Source organism: Doryrhamphus excisus, chromosome 1 (genome assembly GCF_030265055.1).
Source record: "Doryrhamphus excisus isolate RoL2022-K1 chromosome 1, RoL_Dexc_1.0, whole genome shotgun sequence".
Taxonomy (NCBI): domain Eukaryota; kingdom Metazoa; phylum Chordata; class Actinopteri; order Syngnathiformes; family Syngnathidae; genus Doryrhamphus; species Doryrhamphus excisus.
Genome location: NC_080466.1, coordinates 16,680,221 through 16,707,937, shown reverse-complemented (window position 1 = coordinate 16,707,937; position 27,717 = coordinate 16,680,221). Strand labels below are relative to the sequence as shown.

Sequence of the window (27,717 nt, the reverse complement as noted above, 5' to 3'; positions counted from 1 at the left end):
ATTCAGCACTCTGAGTTGAGCTGCACTTCTTGAATCTTCTTCTTCTTCTTCTCCGTGATGACATCACTTGTGGACGTTAGCTCTGATGCTATGCTAAGTAAAGAAGTGAAAGTTCAAGAAAAAGTTGAAAACAGGGTGCTGAAAGAAGTAGAACTGTTCTGGTTCTGTCTGTGACCAGTAAGACGGTGCATTCATGCATTCTGTGCTTTCAGTTCCATGATTGAGAATGCAGGAGGGAGGGGATAGAAGGGGGGTGGGGGGGCGGGGTGTTCAGTGAAGGACCACGACACGCCTTCAGACGCGGATAGACCCTTACAAGCCATCTGCCGCCCCCCCCCCCCCCGACTCACTCACTCACACACACACACACACGTTTATACCCCACTCCCTCCTCCATGTCCCCCCTCCCCTGGTGCCTGCAGGCCGTCTCTATGCTCCAGTGTCCACCGGGCTGCCGACTGGAAGCATGTTAAAGGAGCTGTAACGGTATGGGCCCTCAGGGGCCATATGGTGGTAGTAGTGGTGTTGGGGGGGTGGGGTGGGGGGGAGCAGAAGCCGGTCCCCGAAGAGGAGACACCACATGGTCACTCGTGGGAACGTAAACACGGCGCCCATCACACGATATCGATCATATGAAGCGGTGATGAGAGGGGGCGGGGGTTAAAAGTGTGTGGTTGAGATAGAGAGAGAGAGAGAGCGAGAGCGAATGATGCTACTGATCGATTATACGTCACAGGAAGTATCGATACACGCGTCCAGTAATGATGTCATTATGTTTGTTTTTTTTTGGGGGGGGGGGGGTTCTTGATCCAAAATAACACGAATAAGCGGTCTCCATCTTTCCTTTTTCATCAAATATCATCATGCTGTGGACCACTTCCGGGTCTCTCCCCAGGGTCCCGCTCCTCATTTGCATATTCGGCTGCCACTCTCCTCCATCCACTCAAATTGATGGTGGGAAGATGCTGCAGTCATTACGTGGGGGGGGGCCAGGGACGCGTAAGTGGTAAGTGTACGTGTGTGTGCTGCGCGCGTGTTGCGGAGGGGGAAGTGTGGGCGGTTACTCCGGGGGGGGGGGGGGGGGGGGCGCTGTGGGGGGGGGAGGGGGGCGGCCAGTCGCGTGCCACTGTTTAGGAAAACACGCAGGGGTGACACACAGCACAGCAACAACAAACACAGTAACAACATCTGATGACGTCACGACTCTAGCAATGTTTTGACCACCCTATTTAACCAAGGACAAGGGTGTCCAATGTGTGGCCCTGGGGCCATTTATATTATTTATTATGAAAAATACAGTTATAGAACACAGGCTGCGCAGACATGAAGGACTGTAACAATAATAAAATAATAATCACATCATATAAAAACATATTTATCATAACACTATGTTGGTCATGTGACATAATTGTTAATGCAGCTCATTCATCTTCAGTCTAATTTGGAGCTAAATGAATGATGAGTCAGTGCAGGAAGTCCCGCCCCCCTCTCTCCCTCCTCTCGCTCCACCGAGCGCATCTGCCCAGAATTGAACAGATGCACACACCTGCGTGCCCCCCCACCCCCCCTACCCCCGCAGCCTTTCAAGCTTCCATGGGAGCCAAGCAGGACCACAATGGTTTTGGTGAGGGGGGGGGATCAGGGATGCAGTAACCAAATACAGCCTATCCCCCCAGGACAGGCGCCATGTTGGATGCATTGTCAGCGCTTCTATCACATCTGCTGTACGACTGCTCACTTCAGGGTGGGGGAGCCCCGGGTGGGTTGGGGGGGGGGGGGGGGGCTACCAGAGGTGGCTGCCCGCATGGCTCAGGCCCTGAAGTTCTGAAGCCGGCTAAAGTTCTTTTGGTCTTGAATCCAGTTTTAGGATAAGTGGCGGTTTGGAGGAGCGGTTGCACGGGGGCAGGGGTCCCGGCAGGTGCTAGCTAGGATGAAAGAGGGGCTTCTACGAGACCAGGTTACACTTGAAAAGCCCTGCAACAGCCCATCGCTAGGCCAGCGCCATAATAGCCCTTCGTCCCTATCTCTCAGCTGCCACTGCAGGACAGAGGATCCACACGCACCTGTTGTCCCCCCCCGCCCCCACGTCCCCACGCCTCATTGTGTCCAGCCAGCCTTAGTGGGCTACACCTCAGGAATGCTGTCCTCGTCCCAGGAGAGAGCTTATCCACGGTGGGAAGAGGGTAGGGAGGCGTTGAGGAGGAAGGAGATGCAAGGGTGGGTGTGAGGTGGTGGTGCTGGGGGGGGGGGGGGGGGGGGGGGTCGAGCAAAGGAACCAGCAGGGAGGCTTTAGAGATGGAGGGTGGGAGGGAGGGTGCCAGTGTCCTCTGTCCTCCTCTCCATCCAGAGAGCCCTGTCCTAAATCACTGGCCCCCAGGGGAAGGCTCTCCATTGTGACGAGATGGCCCCCGCAAGCTGGGCTGCCAGCTGCTTGCCGCTGCAGCGTCATGCGCTGCCCCCCCCGCCCCCATTCAACCCCTCCACCTTCAGCACCGTGACAATGCTCCCTGCGGCCAGGGGCCACAGGCCATCCACAACATTAAAAAGAACTCTGAGAAGGACGGCAGAGCAACAACACCTTTTTTGGAAGGACTTTAATGATGAGCAGGGTGACTGGGACCACGACCCCCCCCCCCCCTCCACCCCTCCCGCGGTCACAGGCACCTGCCTTTAGTTTGTCTCTCCGGCCTTCAGCATGGAGGAGACCACTTCCATCGTCCATCTTGGGAGCTGGTTTTGACACCACGTGTTTGTTTACATATGACCACGTAAAGTACAAACCTCATGAGAGCAGGGTACACAGCGGTCTCCAAAGTCTGGCCCCTGGGGCTTTTTGTGGCCCGCAGTTTGTAAACATGCAGATAAATATGGCAAAAAGAAAAGTTTTCTGTATTATATTCAGGCATTATTACATGATTATTGCAAATTTAACGGGCTGCACGGTGGTCGTGTGGTTAGCGCGCAGACCTCACAGCTAGGAGACCCGGGTTCAATTCCACCCTCATCTCTGTGTGGAGTTTGCATGTTCTCCCCGTGCATGCGTGGGTTTTCTCCGGGTACTCCGGTTTCCTCCCACATTCCAAAAAACATGCTAGGTTAATTAATTGGCGACTCCAAATTGTCCATAGGTATGAATGTGAGTGTGAATGGTTGTTTGGCTGGTTCGCCCAAAGAATAGTTGTTTGTCTATATGTGCCCTGTGATTGGCTGTGATTGGCTGTGATTGGCTGGCTTGCCCGAAAAATGGTTGTTTGTCTATATATGCCGTGATTGGCTGGCTTGCCTGAAAAATGGTTGTTTGTTAATATGTGCCCTATGATTGGCTGTGATTGGCTGGCTTGCCCGAAAAATGGTTGTTTGTCTATATGTGCCCTATGATTGGCTGGCTCGCCCGAAAAATGGTTGTTTGTCGAAATGTGCCCTGTGATTGGCTGGCTCGCCCGAAAAATGGTTGTTTGTCTATATGTGCCTTATGATTGGCCGGCTCGCCCGAAGAATGGTTGTTTGTCTATATGTGCCCTGTGATTGGCTGGCCACCAGTACAGGGCGTATCCCGCCTCTTGCCCGAAGACAGCTGGGATAGGCTCCAGCACCCCCGCGTGGAAACATGGAAGAACATCATTATGACTATAAAAATATCCCAATAATCTGGAATTATTAGTTAATTTGTTAGTACTATAGATTGAAAACTATTATATATGACTTAACTGTCAAAATAAATATATATTGGTATGTCCTGTATTGGATAATCAGTATTAATTGAAATAATACTATATCAATACTATAGATACAGTTATTTATTACCAAAATAATGTTAGAATTACAAAATGTATACATGTCCATCCCCCCCCCCCCCCCCCCGCCCCCACAGTTGGTGTAATTTTTCCCATCCAGGGAGATAGCGGCGGGCTCCATTGTGCTGCGCCTAATGATGATTGTAATGACGGCTTGTCCATCTTTGATAAGAAGCAGCATGGCCCTCATTAAAGGCCCCGGGGCCCCCGCTTCTCATGGCGGCTCGGACAGCAGGCGATTTGGGGGTGGGGGGCCAGCGAGACGACACCCGTGGCACACGCCTGTTGACCGAGCCACAAAGCAAAAGTGTGTGTGACACTCGCCCCCCAATCCCCCCCCTTCACCACGCCCGCCGCTCCCATTGTCCTCCCAGCGGGCCCCGAGACAAGACCAATCCTGTTAGACCCCCCCACCCCCACACACACACACACACGCTGATGCTTCCACAATCAGTTTTACCAATCAGCTGATTTAGCATCGCTTTCCCACCCATCACCCCCCCCCCCCCCCAAGAGAGCTCTGATTGACATGCAGACAGTATTTCTTCATGCTGGAGGGTGTGGCAGGCAGGTGGGCGGGGTCCACTGGATGGTGGCGCTTATGGTCGTGGGACGCAGGAAGAAGGGATGGGGTGTTTCAGGAGGAGTGGGTGCCGGGGTTGGGGGGGGTGATGGTGGGGGTGTTGCAGCGGCTGCCGGGGTCAGGCCTGTGTGTCCTGGGAAAGTTGGGTTCTCCATTTAAATCCGCACATGTTGCGGCCTTCTGGTGGCTGCGTGAATGCACACGCTGACAGATGGCCCCCCACCATAACTATAGAGGCCGAGCGCCGCCGTCCCCCCAGGGAGAGCCGAGCCGGGCTGAGAGAGGGAGGGATGGAGAGGAGAGTGTCTCTCAGCTGATCCCATCAAAAAGAGAGATGAGGGGAAGAGGAAAGGCTGGTGGAATTGGGGGGTGGGGGCGTGGTGGGGGGCGGGGGGGGGGGGGGGGGGTCCTTGGTCCTTAATCCCAATCTCTAAATTGAGTTAATGTGTTTGCCCGGTCTGCAAGGTCCTAAAGGAGGCCCAAAGATTCTGAATCGATGTCTGCACGCACCCATCCCATATGTAAGTGTAAATAATCTGTTCCAGGGTCAAACTGTGTCCATCATAAAGGCTTTATCAAGTTATCAAGTCTATACATTTTGGTTTCTCGTCCACACACTGTCACATACATACATACAAAATGTTCCTGAAGTATGGGAAACTTTTTTGTCGATAAAACTTCAATAATGTATCCCAAAAATGTTGTCTTTTAAGCTATTGTTATATGACAGTGTCAATCAAAAATTTGTATTATTGTCATAGTAAAGTCTCATCACTGGACAGTGTACTTGCTGTATACAATATGTTGTTTTTAATATCTGCACAGCTTGTGCAAGAATGCTTGGCACGACATAGCCACAAGGAGGCGACAAATAGTCTCTATACTGTTTGCAGTGCCAGCTGTATGACAAGATCACTGTGCTGTTTTTAAGGATGTAGTGCATAAATACCAGTCAAAGATCCTTTATTTTAGGGGTCTCAAACTCCAAGGGGCAGCTGGGTGGGTAAGGCTGGGCCACATCAAGTATTGGGAATCGAACTGGGCATCTCAGGGATACAATACGCCATACATGGCTCCCGATGTGCAGCAAAAGCACCAATCAAGTTTTTCTATATATAAGAAGAGAGCTGTTTTAAGGACTGACTGTCAAAGATCCTCTATATGACAAGAGTGCTCTGCTGTTTTGGGGTAGTCAAAGATCCTCTATGTGACAGGATGGTGGCTCTACAGTATATTAAATGATATTCTGCAAATACACCCGTCAAAGATCCTCTATATGACAAGAGTGCTCTGATGTTTTGGGGAAGTCAAAGATCCTCTATGTGACAGGATGGTGGCGCTACAGTATATTAAATAATATTCTGCAAATACACCCGTCAAAGATCATCTATATGACAAGAGTGCTGTGCTGTTTTGGGGAAGTCAAAGATCCTCTATGTGACAGGGTGGTGGCGCTACAGTATATTAAATGATATTCTGCAAATACACCCATCAAAGATCCTCTATATGACAAGAGTGCTCTGCTGTTTTGTCTGCTGTTTTGTTGGGGAACACAAAGATCCTCTATGTGACAGGATGGTGGCACTGCAGTATATGAAATTATATTCTGCAAATACACTCGTCAAAGATCCTCTATATCACAAGAGTGTTCTGCTGTTTTGGGGAAGTCAAAGATCCTCTATGTGACGGGATGGTGGCACTGCAGTATACTAAATGATATTCTGCAAATACATCTTTCAAAGATCCTCTATATAACAAGAGTGCTCTGCTGTTTTGTCTGCTGTTTTGTTGGGTAAGTCAAAGATCCTCTATGTGAAAAGATGGTGGCGCTGCAGTATATTAAATGATATTCTGCAAATACACCCGTCAAAGATCCTCTATATGACAAGAGTGCTCTGCTGTTTTGGGGAAGTCAAAGATCCTCTATGTGACAGGATAGTGACGCTACAGTATATTAAATGATATTTTGCAAATACACCCGTCAAAGATCATCTATATGACAAGAGTGCTGTGCTGTTTTGGGGAAGTCAAAGATCCTCTATATAACAGGAGGGCTCATGTTAAAATGCAAAACTATTAAGCCATCAAAAAAAGTGAATTTGATGTTGTCCAAGGTCCAGGTCTACATGTTCTACATGAGCCGCAGAGAGGTCAGAGGTCAGTGATTGGCTGCAACATAGAAATGAGTATTCGTGAGCAACATCTTTATCCTTTCACTTTGGAGAGCTTTGCTTTGTGGGCGCACCCCCCAATAAGCTCCTTATCTTGGCAGCGTTTGGCTCCACCCCCCCCTCGCAGTGAGGATGCTCACACTCTCCCGCTGTCCTCTTCTTCCCCTGCAGCCATGCTTCCCCCGGACGTCAGCGGCCACAAGCCCCGCCGCCGCTCCTCAGTGGTTGCCGCCAACGTTTCCTCGCTGCCTCGCCGTCACAAGAGCAGCCGTGACTTCCCACTGGCCCTGAAGCGGCGCCGCTCCGGTCCCGTCCCGGAGCGCAGGGTCAACTGTGTCCTGGTCGGGGACGGCGCGGTGGGCAAGACCAGTCTGGTGGTCAGCTACACCACCAACGGATACCCGGCACGGTATGTGCCCACCGCCTTTGACAACTTCACAGGTAGGCTGCAATGATGGAACTCATCTGTTTTGTTCATTTGCCATAATAATAATAATAATAATAAACATGTATGATGATATTACGTATTACAAAGAGACAAAGAGACTATGATTGTATGAAGAAGTTGATACCAGGTGGGGTGGCCGCAGTGTGACCAGGGGTGGCTTTTGAACCATCTATTACAGCAATTAATAGCTGAGCTGTGTGCAGAAGACATATTTTATTTTATTTTATTTTATTTTATTTTATTTTATTTTATTTTATTTTATTTTATTTTATTTTATTTTATTTTATTTTATTTTATTTTATTTTATTTTATTTTATTTTATTTTATTTTATTTTATTTTATTTTATTTTATTAAAAGAAAAATAGCCTACTCCAATGTTGTTTTAAACATACTATGTTTTGTGGCTCCAGGCTATTTTTCTTTTAATAAAATAAAATAAAATAAAATAAAATAAAATAAAATAAAATAAAATAAAATAAAATAAAATAAAATAAAATAAAATAAAATAAAATAAAATAAAATAAAATAAAATAAAATAAAATAAAATAAAATAAAATAAAATAAAATAAAATAAAATAAAATAAAATAAAATAAAATAAAATAAAATAAAATAAAATAAAATAAAATAAAATAAAATAAAATAAAATAAAATAAAATAAAATAAAATAAAATAAAATAAAATAAAATAAAATAAAATAAAATAAAATAAAATAAAATAAAATAAAATAAAATAAAATAAAATAAAATAAAATAAAATAAAATAAAATAAAATAAAATAAAATAAAATAAAATAAAATAAAATAAAATAAAATAAAATAAAATAAAATAAAATAAAATAAAATAAAATAAAATAAAATAAAATAAAATAAAATAAAATAAAATAAAATAAAATAAAATAAAATAAAATAAAATAAAATTGAAGTGAAGTGAAGTGAAGTAAAGTCAAATCAAGTCAAGTCAAGTCAAGTCAAGTCAAGTCAAGTCATGTCAAGTCATGTCAAGTCATGTCAAGTCATGTCAAGTAAAGTCAAGTAAAGTCAAGTAAAGTCAAGTAAAATCAATTAAATTAAATTAAATTAAATTAAATTAAATTAAATTAAATTAAATTAAATTAAATTAAATTAAATTAAATTAAATTAAATTAAATTAAATTAAATTAAATTAAATTAAATTAAATTAAGAAGGCAGGAAGTGAACAAATGTAACAGTTACTGATTGTAAAAATACCAGATGGAGGGGTAGGATTTAATAAGCTTTGCTTCTTCCTGCTCCTTTTGGACACGTGGAACTATGAACTGATTATGTGATGCATTCAATTGTAATCTGATGCATGTTCAAATGAAATAAAACCATTACCATTACCAAGGTTGCCGACCCGATGTGCGTTATGTCTCCTCAGCGGTGGTGGCGGTGGACGGGACACCAGTCAGGCTGCAGCTGTGCGACACGGCGGGACAGGTGAGACCAGTAATCGTACGGGGGTGTCGAGCATGGCAGGATGTCATCATGATGGGATCTTTTTGTTTGTTTGTCTGCTCTCGATAGAAATGGGGAGTGGATGACGGAGCGATCAATGTAAGTCATAAGGAATGTGGCATCACGTGACAACATACTTGAGTACTAAACACAACACTTAACTTAAAACTGTTCTTTCCGAACGACCGCAAGGCATGCTGGGTAGTCCAGCTGCAGCAACAATAAGAACTATGAACAATAACATTGGATATCAAGAGTATGTTAGCTCCTTCTTTACTTCTCCGTCGACCTCCTCATTATTTTGCAATCCAGCAAAATGCGACAAAGAAAAATACCCAGCATGCCTTGCGGTGTTTGGCTTTTTTGGCATGGGTTTCGCATGTAAATATTGGATATCAAGAGTATGTTAACTCCTTCTTTACTTCTCAGTTAACCTCCTGAATATTTTGCAATCCAGCAAAATGCGACTAAGAAGAATACCCAGCATGCCTTGCGGCGTTTGGCTTTTTTGGCATGGGTTTTGCATGTAAATATTGGATATCAAGAGTATGTTAACGCCTTCTATACTTTTCCGTCGACCTCCTCATTATTTTGCAATCCAGCAAAATGCGACAAAGAAAAATACCCAGCATGCCTTGCGGCATTTGGCTTTTTTTGGCATGGGTTTCACATGTAAATATTGGATATCAAGAGTATGTTAAGGCCTTCTTTACTTCTCCGTCGACCTCCTCAATATTTTGCAATCCAGCAAAATGCGACAAAGGAAAATACCCAGCATGCCTTGCGGCGTTTGGCTTTTTTGGCATGGGTTTTGCATGTAAATATTTGTTTGTATGCCCACATGGTGCAGCAGGGAGCTTACTTTGTAGGTACTTTGTGTGTTGTTTGGCTAGCACTTTGCCGGCTACATTTCCATGTTAAAGGTTTTGATCCAGATTGGATCCAGTTTGTCAGCAATGTAAACAGAACAGATCCCAAATCTACCATCCTGATGCAGTTTGTCCTCCATGTTTCAGGACGAGCTGGATCGACTCCGCCCTCTCTGCTACCAAAACGCAGACGTCTTCCTGCTGTGCTACAGCGTAGTCCGACCCGCTTCCTTCCGCAATCTGACCCACAGGTGGGTGCCCGAAATCCGCCGCCACTGTCCTGGCACGCCGCTCGTCCTTGTGGGCACCCAGCTGGACCTGAAGGAGGACGTCCAGGTCCTGATCCAGCTGGCACAGAACCAGGAGCGCCCGGTAGGCTCGGAAGAAGGCCGGCAGCTGGCTCAGCTGCTGGGCGCCGCTGGTTTCGCTGAGTGCTCGGCGCTGACCCAGAAGAACCTGAAGGAGGCGTTTGATTCGGCTATTTTGGCCAGCATCCGTCAGACACAAGATGGCGGCCTCAGTGGCGGTGGCGACGTGCGGCCGCAGAGACTCACCCTGAAGAGGAAGACTCCAGACAAGATCAAGAAGCTCTCAGAAACATGGTGGAGGAAGATCCGATGTCTGGTAGGAGAACACTGTGATCACCTGACGACTTGACCGACTCACTTTCTTCAGGCCTCTGATTGGCCGAAATGGTCTTAGAGTTCCTGGTTAGCAGCCACTGTTCCTTTGACATACACTTGAGCTGTATTAATGCTTCACTTCTTTTTACACTTGTACGAATTTCCAACTGAAAACACTGCCTGCATGATGAATAAATCTTCTACCATGGCCACAGTTTGACCCTGGAACGGATGGCGTCAGATGCTGTGTTGAAGTCCCTCAGTGGGCGACGTGAGGGTAATCTGGTAAGAAGCTAACGAGTCCTCTAATTGGAGCAGACAGGACCACCTGGGCGGGATTACAGCAGCATATGGAGCTTGATTCCTCCTCTGTCAAAGATTTACCTGCTTCTTGGGTATATGGGGGCCATTAGTCCGGGCGGTGGACAGGAGCTAGAGAGTGAAATATTCCATAAAATATTCCATAAAATAAGAAAATTCCAGGTTTAGATCAGCAATTAAGGTAATATGAATCAAGAAAGGCTGCACGGCGGTAGAGTGGTTAGTTCCCTCGGCCATCTCTGTGTGGAGTTTGCATGTTTCCCTGTTCATACATGTCCTAATAATAATAATAGTAATGACTAGATGCAATGTGAGCAGACATTGCGCGTAAAAAAACTGAAACGCTTTGAAAAGGCACAAAAATCGAAATTTTGAATGAAAAACAAGTCGCTCGGAAGCTGAAGCTGGACTGAAATGCTGTGGAAATATGCTAAAACATAGAATGAAAGTATGAGTAAATTGGTAGTTTGAGCTCAAATGGGGAATTGAACCATCTCTGGGTCTGGATCTATATGTGCCCTGTGATTGGCTGGCCACCAGTCCAGGGTGTACCCCGCCTCTCGCCCGAAGACAGCTGAGATAGGCTCAAGCACCCCCCCCCCCCACCCCCCCCGCGACCCTCGTGAGGATAAGCGGTAGAAAATTAATGAATGAATTTTACTTGGAACCTCACAGCTAGGAGACCCTAGTTCGATTCCGCCATCTCTGTGTGGAGTTTGCATGTTCTCCCCGTGTATGTGTGGGTTTTCTCCGGGTACTCCGGTTTCCTCCCACATTCCAAAAACATGCTAGGTTAATTAATTAGCGACTCCAAATTGTCCATAGGTATGAATGTGAGTGTGAATGGTTGTTTGTCTATATGTGCCCTGTGATTGGCTGGCCACCAGTCCAGGGTGTACCCCGCCTCTCGCCCGGAGACATCTGGGATAGGCTCCAGCACCCCTGAAGAGACTAGAAATACATGTTTTTGTGTTTTCTGGCACTAAGTAAGGTGTACCTTAATTTGCATATCATGGTTATATTCTGGTTCTATATTTCAGATATTCAATATCAATTTAATATGATTTGAGCATATGATTTTAAAAATGTTTAGAATGTAATGTATACATTAAAATAGAAAGCGGTGAAGTAAGTTCCTAAATACTGCATAATTTTAATAAATATTTGAGTTTAATTTGCAAAATATGTCAGTAATATATATTTATATCATATATTAGTATTTTTTTGTTTTTATTACAGCAAAACAGTGTTGTTTGCTCCGTCTTTTTCCATAGTGTTTAATAGTGTTTGATGTAAAATTAACAAAAAATTTCTGCAAATATTACATAAATAAAACGTGAAATAACAAAATACCCATATTGATTTAACAAAAAAAATTAGCAAGTTTGACAGTTTTAACAGTTTTAAACTGTAAAATTTACAATTTAGCCTGTAAGTTTAGACTCTACTGTCATTTTTACAGGATTATTCTGGCAACCACAGCTGCCATTTTTTTTTCCGTAAAAACTACAGAATTTTTTTTTACAGTGTAGGTATGAATGTGAGCGTGAATGGTTGTTTGTCTATATGTGCCCTGTGATTGGCTGGCCACTAGTACAGGGTGTACCCCTCCTCTCGCCCGAAGAAGACAGCTGGGATAGGCTCCAGCACCCCCACGATATATCATATCTAATTATGATACATCATTAAGTACACAATCTAGGATTGTAATGTAATCCCAGAGGTCAGCTTTCCCCCGTTGTAACGCCGCCGGCTGTCAGCGGCGTGGCGTGTGTTCCTCTTGGATAAATCCCGTTAATGGAAGCCGGCAGCAACAGTTGTTTGCCTTCACGCCTTTAAGCCGACACGCGAGAAAGGTGAAGACATCACACATCAAAACACACTGGAGCAGCAAAGCACACTGACTGGAAGGCTGTGACGTTATCCCAGCACCGCCCACGGCCACTAGGGGGCATGTTGGTGTAATACCAAAGGGTTGGATGGACCCTTTCATGTCATCACTACATCAAAAAATGTTAATGTATTTCTTTTTTTGTATATTTTCATCACCGCTCAGGTTCTCCTATTTCTTTGTTGAATTTTTTGTCTTTATTTATGAATGTTCATTTATTCTTCTCTTGTTTCTTCACTTATCTATTTGTATTTTTGTATACATTGTTTTATTGTTGTTTTTCTTTGCTTTTTTTCTCGTTACTTACTTAATAATTTAGCTTAATTTATTGTTGTTTATTTTCAATGTATTGTATTATTATAGATACTAAATATAATGAATAGAATACAATATAATAGCAATATGACATACAGTATGATATAAAAATATATTTGTATGGTGTCATTTATTTGATCAACTATTGTTTGCTTAGCTGTTATTATTTTCAGTTTATTTTTAAATTCTTTTTTTAATAAAATGTTTTATGTAATTTTAAGTTAGTATTTTTAATGTAAGAAATATAATTTTATTACATTTTTAACAGCATTTTTTTATTTGTTTAAATAATTTTTTAAATATAATTTTAAGTGAGTATTTTTAATGTAAGGATTGTATTACATTTTTTAACAGCATTTTATTACATTTTATTACATTAAAATTATTTATTATAAATTTAATAATAATATAATAATATAATATAATAATAATAATAATAATAATAGTTGTCTTATAATTAAAATAATAATAATAATAATTATAATAATATTGTGATTAGTTTGCAAAAATTATTATTGTAAAATAATAATAATAATAAATATTATTATTACTATTATGAAAATATACAAAAAAGAAATATGTTAATAATATTATTATTATTATTATTATTATTTTAACTATTTGCAAAAAATATTATTGTATTTTGTTTTAATTATAATTTATTTTGTATATTATATTTTAATTATAATATTTATATTTCTATCTATTCAGGCTATTGTCTGTACATTAATTAATTGACTTTTTAAATGATTTATCTTTATTTATTGTAGCTTATTTTCAATTTATTTCCATGTATTTTTTTTTTTTTTTACTTTTTAAACTTCATTCTTGACATGTAACAGGAAGTGTTCTCCAAGGATGGTGAAGGTCTGCAGTGCGGATGATCTCATAGTCGCCATCGTCCATCGGCTGAGGACAAGATGTCGATGGTGAGACTGGATTCACGTCTCGGAAAAGAAACACGAGAACATTCTCACCTCTGAAGCCTGAACGAGCTCATTTGGTTCCATGGTTGTCTTCCTGCGTGAAGTTCTTTGGAAAAGGAACACGGCATGACGACCTTGTTCGGGAAGTCAGAGGAAAGACTTTTTACCTAAAGTGCAGGATCAGCAGGATCAGCGGGATCAGCAGGAACAGAAGCGCCACACTCAGCCTGATGATGTTATTCCTGATTGTGTGGAACTCTCCTACACGTGGACACAGATGTCTTCAGTGGACATGGATGTCTCCAAGCGTTGTGGAAAAAAAAGGTCAGAAGTCTTACCATTCATGTGCACGGTGATGTTGTTGCGCCCCCTGCTGTTGCGGGCTTCACAGGAATACTTTCCAATCTCCTCTGGTCTGAAGTCCATGATGGTGAGCGTGGGACCTGACGCCAGAGGAGACGACGTGTCCTCCTTGTACCAGGTGTAGCTAGAAGCCGGGTTAGCATCGCTGTGGCAAGTCAGTGTTAGCCTGCTGCCTGCCACTATCTTATTGGACGGGACCGTAGACACGGAGAGATTCTTTGGAGCATCTGGGGAACAAAATACTTTTCATGTAGGACCTCTGGATGTGAACTTTGAATTCTACATGGAAACTGTCAACTAAACCCAACCTTCATGTTGGATTTTGGTATACTTAGACTGGACCTCTATGTTGGATTTTCGTACCTAAACTGGACCTTCATTTTGGACCAGACCTCCAAACTGGACTTGGGTACCTAAACTGGACCTTCATTTTGGACTTACACTAGACTTCCTGATCGAACATTGGCATCTGAATTAGAGCTCCATGTTGGAACTTTGGTACTTATACCGGTCTTCCAGGTTGCACTTCAATACCTGATTGGTACTAAACTGGACCCCCATGTTGGACCAGACCTCAAAACTGGACTTGGGTACCTAAACTGGACCTTCATTTTGGACTTACACTAGACTTCCTGATCGAACATTGGTATCTAAATTAGAACTCCATGTTGGAACTTTGGTACTTATACCGGTCTTCCAGGTTGGACTTCAATACCTGATTGGTACTAAACTGGACCAGACCACCATACTGGACCTGTATGTTAGACTCTGGTAGCTGAACTGGACCTCCATGTTAGACTTTGGTACTAAAGTGCACCCCTATGTTGGACAGGACCTCCAAACTGGACTTGGGTATTTAAACCGGACCTCAATGTTAGGCTTTTGTACCTAAACTGGGTCTCCATGTGGGATTTAGGACATCAGTCTTGGACTTTGTTACTTACCTGTTTGAATTAAAGGATACTGTATATGTCGGACTTTAGTACTTAAACTGGATGTCCATCTTTGACTTAGTGCATCCATGTTGGGCTTTAGTACTTAAACTGGATCTCCATATTTTACTTTGGATGTTCATGTTGGACTTTGGTACTTAAACTGGACCTCCATCTTTGACTTAGTGCATCCATGTTTGACTTTAGTACTTGAAATGGATCTCCATATTTTACTTTGGATGTTCATGTCAGACTTTGGTGCTTAAACTGGACCTCCATCTTTGACTTAGTGCATCCATCTTGGACTTTGGTACTTAAACTGGATCTCCATATTTTAATTCAGATGTTCATGTCGGACTTTGGTACTTAAACTGGACCTCCATCTTTGACTTAGTGCATCCGTGTTGGACTTTGGTACTTAAACTGGATCTCCATCTTTGACTTACTGCAGAGGTAGGGAACCTATGGCTCGGGAGCCAGGTAGGGCTCTTTTGATGACACTATCTGGCTCTCAAGCGTTTCTTACCACAATAAAAATGTATTTTTGCTAACATTAGAAAGTAAACATCACAGAAATGACTGTTAAAAATAATCAACAACTTTCTTATGCATTTTAATCCGTCCATCTCTTTTCTACTGCAATACGGCCAACCATATCCATCTTTCCTGATGATATTTTCCAGGTCAAACACCAAAACTCGATTATTACTGGGTAATGCGGTAGTCTACCTCGGTCATTGAGATGTCAACATGTAAATGCAAACTTTCCTCCTTAGTCAAATAGTCACCTAGCTAAAGCTGCAGAACCAAGCCTTCTGACGAAGATGGCCAAAAGAATGAAATATGTGTACGGAGTACGGTGCAAAACCATGCAGCAGCAGAAGTTGCATTAATGGCAGCAAGTATTTGATTTATTATTGGACACTGCGCTGCTCACGAAAGTATGCTGGCCACACCCCATTGGCGTGGGGTAGTGTGCCTGGTCTACGTAATTAGAGCCCATTATATCTAAAACTGTTGGTCTTACATAAAAATGCACACATTTTATTGCATTCAATGTTTAAAAAAATGTATATGGCTCTCACAGATACACATTTTAAAATATCTGGCCTTCATGGCTCTCTTAGCCAAAAAGGTTCCCGACCCCTGACTTACTGCATCCATGTTTGACTTTAGTACTTAAACTGGATCTCCATATTTTACTTTGGATGTTCATGTCGGACTCTGGTACTTAAACTGGACCTCCATCTTTGACTTAGTGCATCCATGTTGGACTTTGGTACTTAAACTGGATCTCCATATTTTACTTTGGATGTTCATGTCAGACTTTGGTGCTTAAACTGGACCTCCATCTTTGACTTAGTGCAGCCATGTTGGACTTTGATACTTAAACTAGACCTCCATCTTTGACTTAGTGCATCCATGTAGGACTTTAGTACTTAAACTGGATCTCCATATTTTACTTCGGATGTTCATGTCGGACTTTGGTACTTAAACTGGACCTCCATCTTTGACTTAGTGCATCCATGTTGGACTTTGATACTTAAACTGGACCTCCATCTTTGACTTAGTGCATCCATGTTGGGCTTTAGCACTTAAACTGGACCTCCATCTTTGACTTAGTGCATCCATGTTTGACTTTGGTACTTAAACTGGATCTCCATCTTTGACTTAGTGCATCCATGTTGGACTTTGGTACTTAAACTGGATCTCCATATTTGACTTCAGATGTTCATACTTACACTGGACATCTATGAAGACCGAAGAAGAGTTGACACGTCCGAATTTATTGTCAGCCTCGCAGCAGAACATTCCAGCATCTCCGGGGCGGATGTGGACGAAACTGTAACGTTCTTGACCTTTTTGGGTCAGAATTTGGTTGTCCTTGTACCAGGTGTAGCTCGCCGCCGGGTTGGCGTCACCGCGGCAGGTCAGGGTCACCTGGTGTCCCTCCTCGATGATGTGAGACGGACTCACAAACAAAGAGGACGACCTGGGAGCATCTGAAGGACGTAGGAGGTTATACTTTGGTTTGTGTTCGAAAACACGACATCTACGTATAAGCGTCTGACACTGACATTGGACGTCGACCGCGACGGACTCCGATGTGATTTTTCCCAGCTGGTTTTGAACACTACAGTAATAGTCAGCTGAGTCTGAAGATCGGATGGACTTGAAGACCAGCTGGGAGTCATTGTGGTCTAGACGTGTGGTCCTCTTGTACCAAAACACGCTTGCGGCAGGTTGAGCATCGCTTTTGCAGTCCAGAGCGACTGCAGACCCCTCGACGATGTCTCCCGGCGGACTCACCGACACACCATCAAGCCTTGGTGGATCTGAACGACACAAAACGGACTTCGGTTCAGCAACAGATGTTTCAGGTTGACGGTCAGGATTTAAACTCACACACTGAGGGAGAACGGGAATGCTCGAACCCCAGGAAAGCGCAGGATACGTTGTCGTCGGGATGTAACCAGGTCGAGTAGGACCAAAGACTTTGACTGTGGACATGTCGGCCATTTTTGAACCAGATACACTTGGATACATCCATAGTGGGACAGGTGCTAATACACTGAAAGTCCGCCTCGGTGTGGTACCGTGTGAAAGTTGCTCTGATCACTTTCACATTGGAATCTGGCAGGAAAAAGCATACCATTCACACGCGACACATTAGGATTTGTTCTGAACTGAAGTGGACAGGACCGCTTGGCGCTACCTGATACAAACAAGTTGACTCCAGGCGTTCCGGTGAAGCTCCTCCCGATCCCCTTGAGGGCATGTATGGTTGTGAGTTTCAACATGTAAATACCCGCGTCGTTCTCTCTCAGGTCCAAGATTGTCAGGGTGCAGTGGTTGGCTGGATCACAGCTGGACTCCATGCGACCCGTGTACTGCGGATGTCGACTCAGCTCTATGTGTGTACTTTGAGGACGTTTCAGAAACCACGATGATTTCACCAGAGTGAAAATCTTCTGGCGGCTGTAGACGCTGTGTATTTCCACCGTTGAGCCTTTAAAGGCGCAAATCTGTTTCGAAGGGTAAGTGACATCCAAGTCCTGACCCGGAAGCGCTACAACATACAGAAAAGCACAAAACTCAATGACCTGTTGTTTAAAACCCGGTCTTCTCGTCATTCATCTTGATGACCATCACACGCTTTTGTCTGGATTGGAGCGAGGTGTCCTTTTGTTGTATTGTTGTATAGAGCAATCTTCACTGGCTAAATGTACTGCAAAAAAGGTCAGTAAGGATAATTCAGGCGGCACGGCGGTCTAGTGGTTAGCGTGCAGACCTCACAGCTAGGAGACCAGGGTTCAATTCCACCCTCGGCCATCTCTGTGTGGAGTTTGCATGTTCTCCCCGTGCATGCGTGGGTTTTCTCCGGGTACTCCGGTTTCTTCCCACATTCCAAAAACATGCTAGGTTAATTGGCCTAAATTCCAAATTGTCCATTGGTGAATGTGAGTGTGAATGGTTGTTTGTCTATATGTGCCCTGTGATTGGCTGGCCACCAGTCCAGGGTGTACCCCGCCTCTTGCCCGAAGACAGCTGGGATAGGCTAATTAATAATTATTTTATAATAATTTTTATTGTTATTATGATTATTATTATTAATATAATATATTGATAAAAATACATATTATTACATTATATTAATAATACATTATTATTATTATTATTATTATTCAGGATTGAAATGAAAAGGATAAAGGAAGCCCAAACTTTTAATCTGTGGTGTACACACAAGACAGAATTAATTCTCATACTTTTCATAACTGCATTCAAGACTGGCATGATGACCAGAGAGCTACGTTCCAATCATAAACTATATAAGGTTCCTAAAATATTGTGACAGGTCAATAACACTCAATAGGTTATTACTTAGGCTTGTCTGGATTGGAGCGAGGTATCCTTTTGTTAGTTGTATTGAGCAATCTTCACTGGCTAAATATACTGCAAAAAAAGGTCAGTAAGGATAATTCATAATGCCGCCCCACAGAGAACATACTAACTCCTTATTTCTAAAATCACAAATATTTCAACTTGCTGATATAGTTCATCTAAAGCTAAAGCTAAAACAGCTAAAATAATGCACAAGGCTAAAAATAACCAATTAGCTAAAAATGTCACCCCCGCGACCCTCGTGAGGGCAAGCGGTAGAAAATGAATGACTGAATGAATTATATTTTATATTAATTATAACAATAATAATAGTAATAATAATAATTGTTATTATTAATTCCTAATTAATTAATTAATACTAATAATTAAGTATTACTTATTATTTTATTATTATTATTATTATATATTATATATAATATAATATATTAATCATAATACATTATATTATTACATTATAATAATAATACATTATTATTATTATTATTATTATTATTATTATTATTATTATTATTATTATTATTATTATTATTATTATTATTATTATTATTATTATTATTATTATTATTATTCAGGATTGAAATGAAAGCAGGTGGATAAAGGAAGCCCAAATTTTTAATCTGTGGTGTACACACAAGACAGAATTAATTCTCATACTTTTCATAACTGCATTCAAGACTGGCATGATGACCAGAGAGCTACGTTCCAATCATAAACTATATAAGGTTCCTAAAATATTGTGACAGGTCAATAACACTCAATAGGTCATTACTTAGGCCTATAAATATTTTTTTAATCGTGCAATAAATATTTTCAATAAAAATAATTTTAAAATTAATATTTGCAAAAATGAATCATATTTTTAATGACCTCTCATAGTCCACCTGTAGTACCACCACGCCCCGCACTGGGACTCACTAGTATAGAGTAACACAATACATCACATAATACACATGCAGTACCTGGCATAGAGAGAAGGAGCACCACAACTGAAGCTGATAAGCGCATATCTGGACCCCCTTCCGAACGTGGACGCCACAGTCGTGTTTGCACAATATGAAGTAAAATGTAAAAAAATGAATGTGGTAAAAAGAGGAAGCTATTTCTGTTTTTTTGGAAACTGCTTTGCAGGCGATTGGCAGAGATGAACTTTAATCATCTTCATCATCAGTGTGAAGACTGGGGGTGTGAAATGCTGATGTTCGTCATGTTGCCCAACCAGCTCAGTCTGGCCTCTCTAAGGCCTTGGAGATAAAGGGCCTCTAACATGTAATGTCCCTCTGATGTACTCCTTCCTGATCCTATCCTTCCTGGTCACTCCCAATGTGAACCTCAGCATCCTGAGAAAAGGCAATTCATTCATTTTCTACCGCTTATCCTCACTAGGGTCGTGGGGGTGCTGGAGCCTATCCCAGGTGTCTTCTTTGGGTGAGAGGCGGGGTACACCCTGGACTGGTGGCCAGCCAATCACAGGGCACATATAGACAAACAACCATTCACACTCGCATTCATACCTATGGACAATTTGCAAAACTAGCATGTTTTTTTTAATGTGGGAGGAAACCGGAGTGCCCTGATAAAACCCACACATGCATGGGGAGAACACTGCCCAGAAAAGGCAGCATTAGAAAAAATATTAATCAATATACTTGCTTTTTTCGACAACCAGTCAAAACCATTTTAATGATATGTAGCAGAAATATAGACCGCAACACTACGAATTATTTTTTTTGTTATGACAAGTGAGCCACATTTAAACTGACCAATCACAATTACGGCTCAAGCAAAATGGAGCCTGGATGCCCCGCCCTTAACCGGAAACCAACCAATGGCTGAAGAATTGGGCGGGGTCTGCAAAACAACAGCGGCAGATTCGAAGCGAGCAAACATGGCGGCGGGTCGGGATGTCGACGAAAACACACAAAATAGAAGGTAATGATGAACTAAGTTCGATATTGTGACGCGTCAGTGCTATTCGTCGTACCCCCTCACGTCCAATGCGCGACACTGCTAGATGTAAAAGCTGATATAATCGTACATTCACATATACATCGTAATGTCACCACTATGAATGTGTATGATAGCTACTTGTGGCCACAGTCAAATCAACACCTCACACATTCGTTACTAGTATTTTTCTGTAATGGCTGACATCTATTTTGTAAAATGCAACGTTAATTCAACATGAAAGAATGGTTCCCATTAAGCTGAGGTTACATTTCAGACATTTTAAAAATTGTGTTCAATTCAAATGTATTTGTACCTGATCCTGTTTTAAATAAAGTTGCTGTACTTTCACATGTCAATATAAAACCAGCACTCCATAGTGTGAAATGTTCCTCCATCAGAAGCACACAGGTCTCCGTGGTGGTCCATCAGGATGATTCCCAAGGAGGGTCCAACACCGTCCGTCAGCCCGTCATCTTCAACCCAGACTTCTTTGTGGAAAAACTCCGCCATGAGAACGCTGACGTTTTCCTGGAGCTGGTGTTGAGTAACATCACTCGCCTCATCGACCTTCCTGGAACCGAATTCTCGCAGCTCATCGGGGAGGAGGGCTCCAAGACTCCCACGGCTGGGAATGGGGGCTTCTTCCGTTCCTTGAACTTCCTCAAACGCAAAGGTCAGGTTCCTATTTGAGCACAAGTCTTGTGTTTGTTTAGTTTAGTTTTTGTTTTTGTTTAGTTTTTTGTTTAGTTTTGTTTTTGTTTAGTTTTGTTTAATTTTTGTTTTGTTTTTGTTTAGTTTAGTTTTTGTTTAGTTTTTGTTTAGTGCAGTTTTTGTTTAGTGCAGTTTTTGTTTTTGTTTAGTTTCGTTGAGTTTTTGTGTAGTTTAGTTTTTGTTTTGTTGAGTTTTTGTTAATTTATTTTAAGTTTTGTTTAGTTTAGTTTAGTTTTGTTTTTGTTTAGTGCAGTTTTTGTTTTTGTGTAATTTAGTTTTTGTTTTTGTTTAGTTTTTGTTTTCGTTTCGTTTCGTTTAGTTTCATGCAAGTGTGATTCTCTCTCAGATAAAGCCGCCATGTTTGGTACAACCCTGTCAGACAGCTCCCTCGCTCAGATGTACCAGCTCATCGAATACCTCAGTAAAAGTAAGTCGCCTCCAGACCATCGTCATCACCATCGGCGTCTCAAAATCTAAGCCCCACCCACTTTGTCCCACCCAGACCTGCACATAGAGGGTCTGTTTCGAGTCCCAGGGAACAGTGTTCGGCAGCAGGCCCTGAAGGAGCTCCTCAACAGCGGCGCTGACGTGGACCTGAAGTCCGGAGACTTCCATCCCAACGACGCGGCGACGCTGCTCAAGGCGTTCCTGGGGGAGCTGCCTGAACCCTTGCTCACGCACAGACACTTCCATGCGCATCTGAAGATAGCTGGTAGGACAATACCAATACTTATTTACAAGCGGGAACTGCGTCATGTCATGTGACCTCATGTGTCCACACCCACTTCCTTCCAGACATGACTTTGTTTGACGAGCAGGGCAACAAGACGTCTGCACCAAACAAGGAGCGTCAGATTGAAGCCCTGCAGCTTCTCTTCCTGCTCCTGCCCACCGCCAACCGCTCGCTGCTCAAGCTGCTGCTGGACCTCCTTTACCACACGGCCAAGCAGCAGGACAAAAACAAGATGTCCGCCTTCAATCTGGCGCTTATGTTCGCCCCGCATGTGCTGTGGCCACGACACGTAAGTGGCGTCCATCGAAGAATGGGTTTCATTACTGGCGTCATAGTTTGCAGCGGTGTCATGATGTTCTGGTGCTTCCGTTTTCCTGCTGCAGATGACGGCCCAAGACCTGAAAGACAAGCTGAAGACGCTCAACAACAGCATGGCTTTCCTCATCAGACATTCCCAGAAGCTTTTCCGGGTGATTAACGCATGTGCACACAGAGGTCCAAAAAGGGGGCCAGTGTGTGTAATATTTGGATTTGTTGTTGCTCAGGCTCCGGTTTACCTGCGGGAATATTCCAGAGCACACTTCATGAAGAGCACAGCCCTGAGGAGTAAGGTCAGTACTGGTATATTTGCTCCTCACCAATCAAAATGGCTGTTAAGAATATGTAGTATTCTACATCGGTCACTAATGTTACTGTAATATTTTGCTATTATTAGCTAATTTTCTCTTAAATATCTTAACAAGTGTTCTCCCCTTGCATGCGTGGGTTTTCTCCGGGTACTCCGGTTTCCTCCCACATTCCAAAAACATGCTAGGTTAATTAGCGACTCCAAATTGTCCATAGGTATGAATGTGAGTGTGAATGTTGTTTGTCTATATGTGCCCTGTGATTGGCTGGCCACCAGTACTCCGCCTCTCGCCCGAAGACAGCTGAGATATGAAGGCGGGACTTCACGGCGGACGAGTGGTTAGTGCGCAGACCTCACAGCAAGGAGACCCGGGTTCAATTCCCATCTCTGTGTGGAGTTTGCATGTTCTCCGCGTGCATGCGTGGGTTTTCTCCGGGTACTCCGGTTTCCTCCCACATTCCAAAAACATGCTAGGTTAATTGATGACTCCAAATTGTCCATAGGTATGAATGTGAGTGTGAATGGTTGTTTGTCTATATGTCCCCTGTGATTGGCTGGCCACCAGTCCAGGATGTACCCCGCCTCTCGCCCGAAGACAGCTGGGATAGGCTCCAGCACCCCCGCGAAAATGAATGAATGAATTTCACCTAAAGTGTTTAGGTGACTATAGGGGTGCTATTTCATGTCTGCAGAACTCTGATTTAGAAGGGTGTAAACAGGTTTTCTATATTCAAACTCAAAAAATGCTAAATTTATAAAAAAGGAATCCTACTTCTTAGAAATTCACTCGCTACTGTCTGGATGTCAAAGTAAAATGCCTTCAAGGTTGGTGGATGCGGTATTCCGTCTCTTCGGGTTAAGTCACTAACGCGTCTGTGACGTCATCACATCCAGGATGATTTGGACCTGCTAGCGGTGAGCAACTCACCCACCCGGCGGGCGGCGTTGCCGCTCAAGAGGGCTGGGGTCCCGATCCCATCCGCCCCAGAGCAGTTCCAGTCTCCTTCTCAGCAGTACACGGAGGAGGCGCTGAAGGAGCTCTTTCAACACGTGCACCACAACATGCCGGACTCGGCCAAAAAGAAGAAACTGATCCGACAGGTCTGTTTTTTTTTTTTTTTTTTTTTTTCTAGGTACTTGCACACGAGTCACCTCATGTGTGTGTTGACTCTGCAGTTGGTCAAACAGACCGCCGTGACCACACCCAACAAGGAGCACAGCCTCCCCCCTCCCAGCAAGAAGCACCCGCGGTCTCGCTCGTTTGGAGGACTCATCAAGGTACTGACGCTGACTCCGCCTTCAGACAGGGGGCGGGGGAAATTTATATTTTTAGTCTCATGTTTCTTTGCCGGGCATAATGTGAATGTAAATCAGGGGTCTCAAACTCAATTTACTTGGGGGCCACTGGAGCTAGGGTCTGGGCGAGACTGGGCCGCATCAGGTTTTCCAAAAAAAAACTCCCCAAAAAAACGCATTTATTAAAAACTGAATAAACTTTGGTTTTGATTTTCTACAATAAAAGCTCTGATAAAACATTCCACTGTTCTCAAATATCATACTTTTTATTTTTCGACACAAAATAAGATGAAAAATAAATAAACAAATCAAGAATAAAGAAAATCAATCAATCAGTAATAAATAAATAAATATAATAATAACAATAAAACGGCAAATAATAAAAACTTAAGAAACCACATATAGTTGGTGGGTAGACAAATTATTTTTTTCAGATTAAAATGAACAAAGCATTATTAGATCCCTGTAGACATGACAAAACACGACTATAGTCACATTTATACTATATGTCACAATATGTTGTTTTATTTACAACATATTGCGCAACTGCAGGGTCTTGGGACACATGCTAACTCGCAAACTAGAGAGCTAGCGACCTAAACGGTAGCCTTCAAGATATTTCCTTTAAACTTAAATAGCCAAAAACTTACCACTTCCACACGGATAGGGAGGATAACTATTAACAGTTATTTAACCTTTAACATGAACATTAATCAAATGTAATAATTTTTTCTGGGTACATGATACCATACAGCATCCATATCAAACTCGCGCGGGCTGCACTAACATGATGTAAATGGAATAGCCTGACGTCACAACTACGGTGACGGTATGCGTGCGCTCTGCTTCCAGCGTAAAGCTCGTGCGGATCAGCTGACAACAGAGCAGCGAGTGAGGCACGTGTCACCCGACGCCGTTGCCAGGGCAGCCCGAAAACACGGCAAGGAGAACATCGTCCTGCCGGAGGTGACCCTCTCCCGCATCCTTCTGATCACACCAATGAGCTTTAACATCCTTAATTACCTTTTCACATGCGCAGGTGAAAAGTCCGCTAAATGGCGCCATGCGAGGGAGGGCGGGGCTTGTGCTGAAGAACCCTGACTTCCACTTTCATCGGGACAAAGCTGTGAAGCTGTCAAAGGTACCGCTGGTCATTACCTCGCTTACATCACCCCGTCCTTCCCACTCTGATCTAATCTCGCGCATCTCTCAGCAGGACACGCCCTCCATCGCCAGGATTTGCTTCTCGCCGCCTCACGAAGTCTCGCTGTAGATCCTTGTCTTGCGGTTTTTCTGCGTCCTACCACGTAACAGTTTTAATATAACGTTACACCTGCCTGCCACTTAATTAGGTACCTATCAGCTAGGATCCAGCTTTTAAAAAAATAATGTTGACGTTTGAGCTGTTTCTAATATTTCTCCACCTTATAAAAAATGACGGTACTTTGGGATATATTGAAGCCCGTAATTAATTTATTTCAGCAAATAGGAAAATTGGTCCTGTTTTTTTTAAGCAAATGGGAACAATAACAATTAGATGTCTTTTTATTTTTAACATGAATACCATCTTCCATAATGTGAAATATTTTTATTTTAGTTGCACAGGCAGCCATAACACACTAATACACACTGTAGATGCCTCACATTATGTCTAATGGCCAGTAGGAGGCGGCCACTCGGTTGCCATGACAACAAAATTGCGGGTCAGATCATCCCGCGTATCCACAAAGTAACAGGAAGTTACGTCCACTCTTTAGGAGACTTTATATGGAACATGTTACTAAGTGTATATTGTTTACATGTCATTTTTTTATTGTTTGTGTTTGTGTGTTCGTCCCGCCATCTTGACCCGTTGTTGTTGTTCTGTCTTTTTTTTTCTTTAGTTCTTTACAGGAAAGGAAGGTTCAGGTTTTTTGATATATAAAATGGAATTGGCAAAAGTGTTTCTATGTGAGGACAGTGACTATGGAGAATATGTCACAGTTATTATCAGTTATGGAAGTTTGAAAGTGGCGTTGATGTGTTTGTGGAACGTGATCTTCAAGTGACCTTCCTTCCTTGTGTGTCGTAAGACAATTCCACTTTGAACATTTTTTTTTTATCCCGGACTCGTGTGGGAATTTGGTAACATCCAAACTAAGCTTTATGTGTTCTGTCGTGGGGAGAAACACAAAGCTATCCCGAGCTGAACATTTCTGGATAATGAGTTTATTTTCTAATGTTGCTGTAATATAACACGTTAGCTAGAGTCCACTTTGGATTAAAACCTGTGGATAAACCTTTGGATAAATCCTGTGTTTACTTTTTATATATGTCGTAAGCCTTTAAAATGAATCTAAAATGTAGTTAGCCAATCAGCGAGGCTTTTAATGGCAAGCAAATGCAATGCGTCTGTTTGTCCACGAGAGGGTGCTATGGTACACCTGGAACTCGTAGCAGAAGCCTACCGCAGCTGAATGACGTCATTGGCATCCTTTGACACTCTATTGTGCGTCTTTCCACAATTCACGTGATCTCACGTGTATTGTCATTAGGGTTATGTTTTTGCTGGTATTTATCCATTTGTCTATTTCACTTCAAAATAACCCAAAGTTCAGGAATTGTGGGAAATGGAGGTTTTGGAGGTGATGCAAAATTCTAAAGCTAATTTCCTAAAACTAATTATCAGCAACTAACATCAGCAATCTAGTTCGATTCCACCCTTGGCCATCTCTGTGTGGAGTTTGCATGTTCTCCCCGTGCATGCATGGGTTTCTCCGGGTACTCCGGTTTCCTCCCACATTCCAAAAACATGCTAGGTTAATTGGCGACTCCAAATTGTCCATAGGTATGAAAGTGAGTGTGAATGGTTGTTTGTCTATATGTGCCCTGTGATTGGCTGGCCACCAGTCCAGGGTGTACCCTGCCTCTCACACGAAGACAGCTGGGATAGGCTCCAGCACCCCCTCCCCTGCGACCCTAATGAGGATAATTGGTAGAAAATGAATGAATACTAGGTGTTAGCATGCTAACATTAGCATAGCATAGCATGTTTATCCATTTTCCTAACAAGACATATATAAGCCCTTAGTACTGTTATGCTATATGTTACCATTGTAGCATTGCTAGCATGCTAACATTAGCATAATACTTTTTTTTATCCATTTTCCTAACAAGACATATATAAGCCCTTAGTACTATTATGCTATATGTTGCCATTGTAGCATTGCTAGCATGCTAACATTAGCATAGTAAAATTTGTATCAATTTTCCTAACAAGACATATATAAGCCCTGAGTACTTTTATGCTATATGTTACCATTGTAGCATTGTTAGCATGCTAACATTAGCACTCTAAATGTCTAGAAAAAATGAACATAGGACTAATATTTATGTTGTAAGTCACAATTTGTTTGCGCTCTAGTTAAGTTTACAACTACACCGTATCCTGCTCACAACTGTTATTTTTGTTAGCGAAAGAAGTGCCTCACTTATTAAAGTACTATCTTGTCAAGGGACAAGACAATATAAAGGTAAGCTGGATATACTTTATAGTAGTAAGTGTACTAGCCAATGAAAATGAGTCAACACAGCATTATTGTTGAAATAGCTGGCAACACAAGTTAGTAGTAAGTGTTTTGTCAACAGTCAAGGATGGTGGTGGTGTGTCCACGAGTGCTACCAGCCTTAGGGAGCCACGGTCCTTCGAGGCGAATAATCAATTCCATTGATTAAGTGCCATGCTGGCCTTCCATTTCACTTTAGAAATATTAAAAATAATCAGAATTCTATTTTTTTTCCCTTTTG

At 42.6% G+C, this 27,717-nt stretch overlaps 2 protein-coding genes and 1 long non-coding RNA gene across 4 annotated transcripts; 2 read left to right on the top strand and 1 right to left on the bottom strand.

Moving 5' to 3' along the window:
* The first annotated feature begins 6,479 nt into the window (after positions 1-6,479).
* LOC131140679 (rho-related GTP-binding protein RhoU-like) lies at positions 6,480-10,928 on the top strand. The gene is made up of 5 exons (XM_058091340.1): positions 6,480-6,534; positions 6,720-6,989; positions 8,397-8,455; positions 8,543-8,572; positions 9,490-10,928. Exons 1-5 carry the CDS (start codon positions 6,480-6,482, stop codon positions 9,997-9,999), a joined length of 924 nt encoding a protein of 307 aa, XP_057947323.1. The 3' UTR covers positions 10,000-10,928.
* Positions 10,929-13,262: 2,334 nt separating this feature from the next.
* LOC131140053 (uncharacterized) lies at positions 13,263-13,725 on the bottom strand. The gene is made up of 3 exons (XR_009132339.1): positions 13,586-13,725; positions 13,470-13,524; positions 13,263-13,401 (listed from the first exon to the last, which is right to left on the bottom strand). It is a non-coding gene; the product is annotated as an uncharacterized LOC131140053 (long non-coding RNA).
* Positions 13,726-20,453: 6,728 nt separating this feature from the next.
* On the top strand, positions 20,454-26,209 carry arhgap19 (Rho GTPase activating protein 19). 2 transcript variants are annotated; one of them, XM_058075549.1, is made up of 12 exons: positions 20,454-20,545; positions 20,962-21,236; positions 21,621-21,701; positions 21,777-21,986; positions 22,070-22,296; positions 22,391-22,477; positions 22,553-22,618; positions 23,530-23,736; positions 23,812-23,913; positions 24,784-24,897; positions 24,971-25,072; positions 25,148-26,209. In XM_058075549.1, exons 1-12 carry the CDS (start codon positions 20,502-20,504, stop codon positions 25,202-25,204), a joined length of 1,572 nt encoding a protein of 523 aa, XP_057931532.1. In that variant the 5' UTR covers positions 20,454-20,501; the 3' UTR covers positions 25,205-26,209. The 2 variants fall into 2 exon arrangements, with proteins under 2 accessions (XP_057931532.1, XP_057931524.1); XM_058075541.1 differs by having other exon boundaries at positions 25,145-26,209.
* Positions 26,210-27,717: the final 1,508 nt, after the last annotated feature.

Coding starts and splice junctions, on each gene's coding strand:
- arhgap19 (XM_058075541.1), top strand. CDS start 20,502: ATGGCGGCGGGTCGGGATGTCGACGAAAACACACAAAATAGAAG. Junction 22,619..23,529: donor GCACAGCCCTGAGGAGTAAG/GTCAGTACTGGT, acceptor CATCACATCCAG/GATGATTTGGACCTGCTAGC. Junction 24,898..24,970: donor AGAACATCGTCCTGCCGGAG/GTGACCCTCTCC, acceptor TCACATGCGCAG/GTGAAAAGTCCGCTAAATGG.
- LOC131140679 (XM_058091340.1), top strand. CDS start 6,480: ATGTTGTCCAAGGTCCAGGTCTACATGTTCTACATGAGCCGCAGAGAG. Junction 8,456..8,542: donor TGTGCGACACGGCGGGACAG/GTGAGACCAGTA, acceptor TGCTCTCGATAG/AAATGGGGAGTGGATGACGG. Junction 8,573..9,489: donor TGGATGACGGAGCGATCAAT/GTAAGTCATAAG, acceptor TCCATGTTTCAG/GACGAGCTGGATCGACTCCG.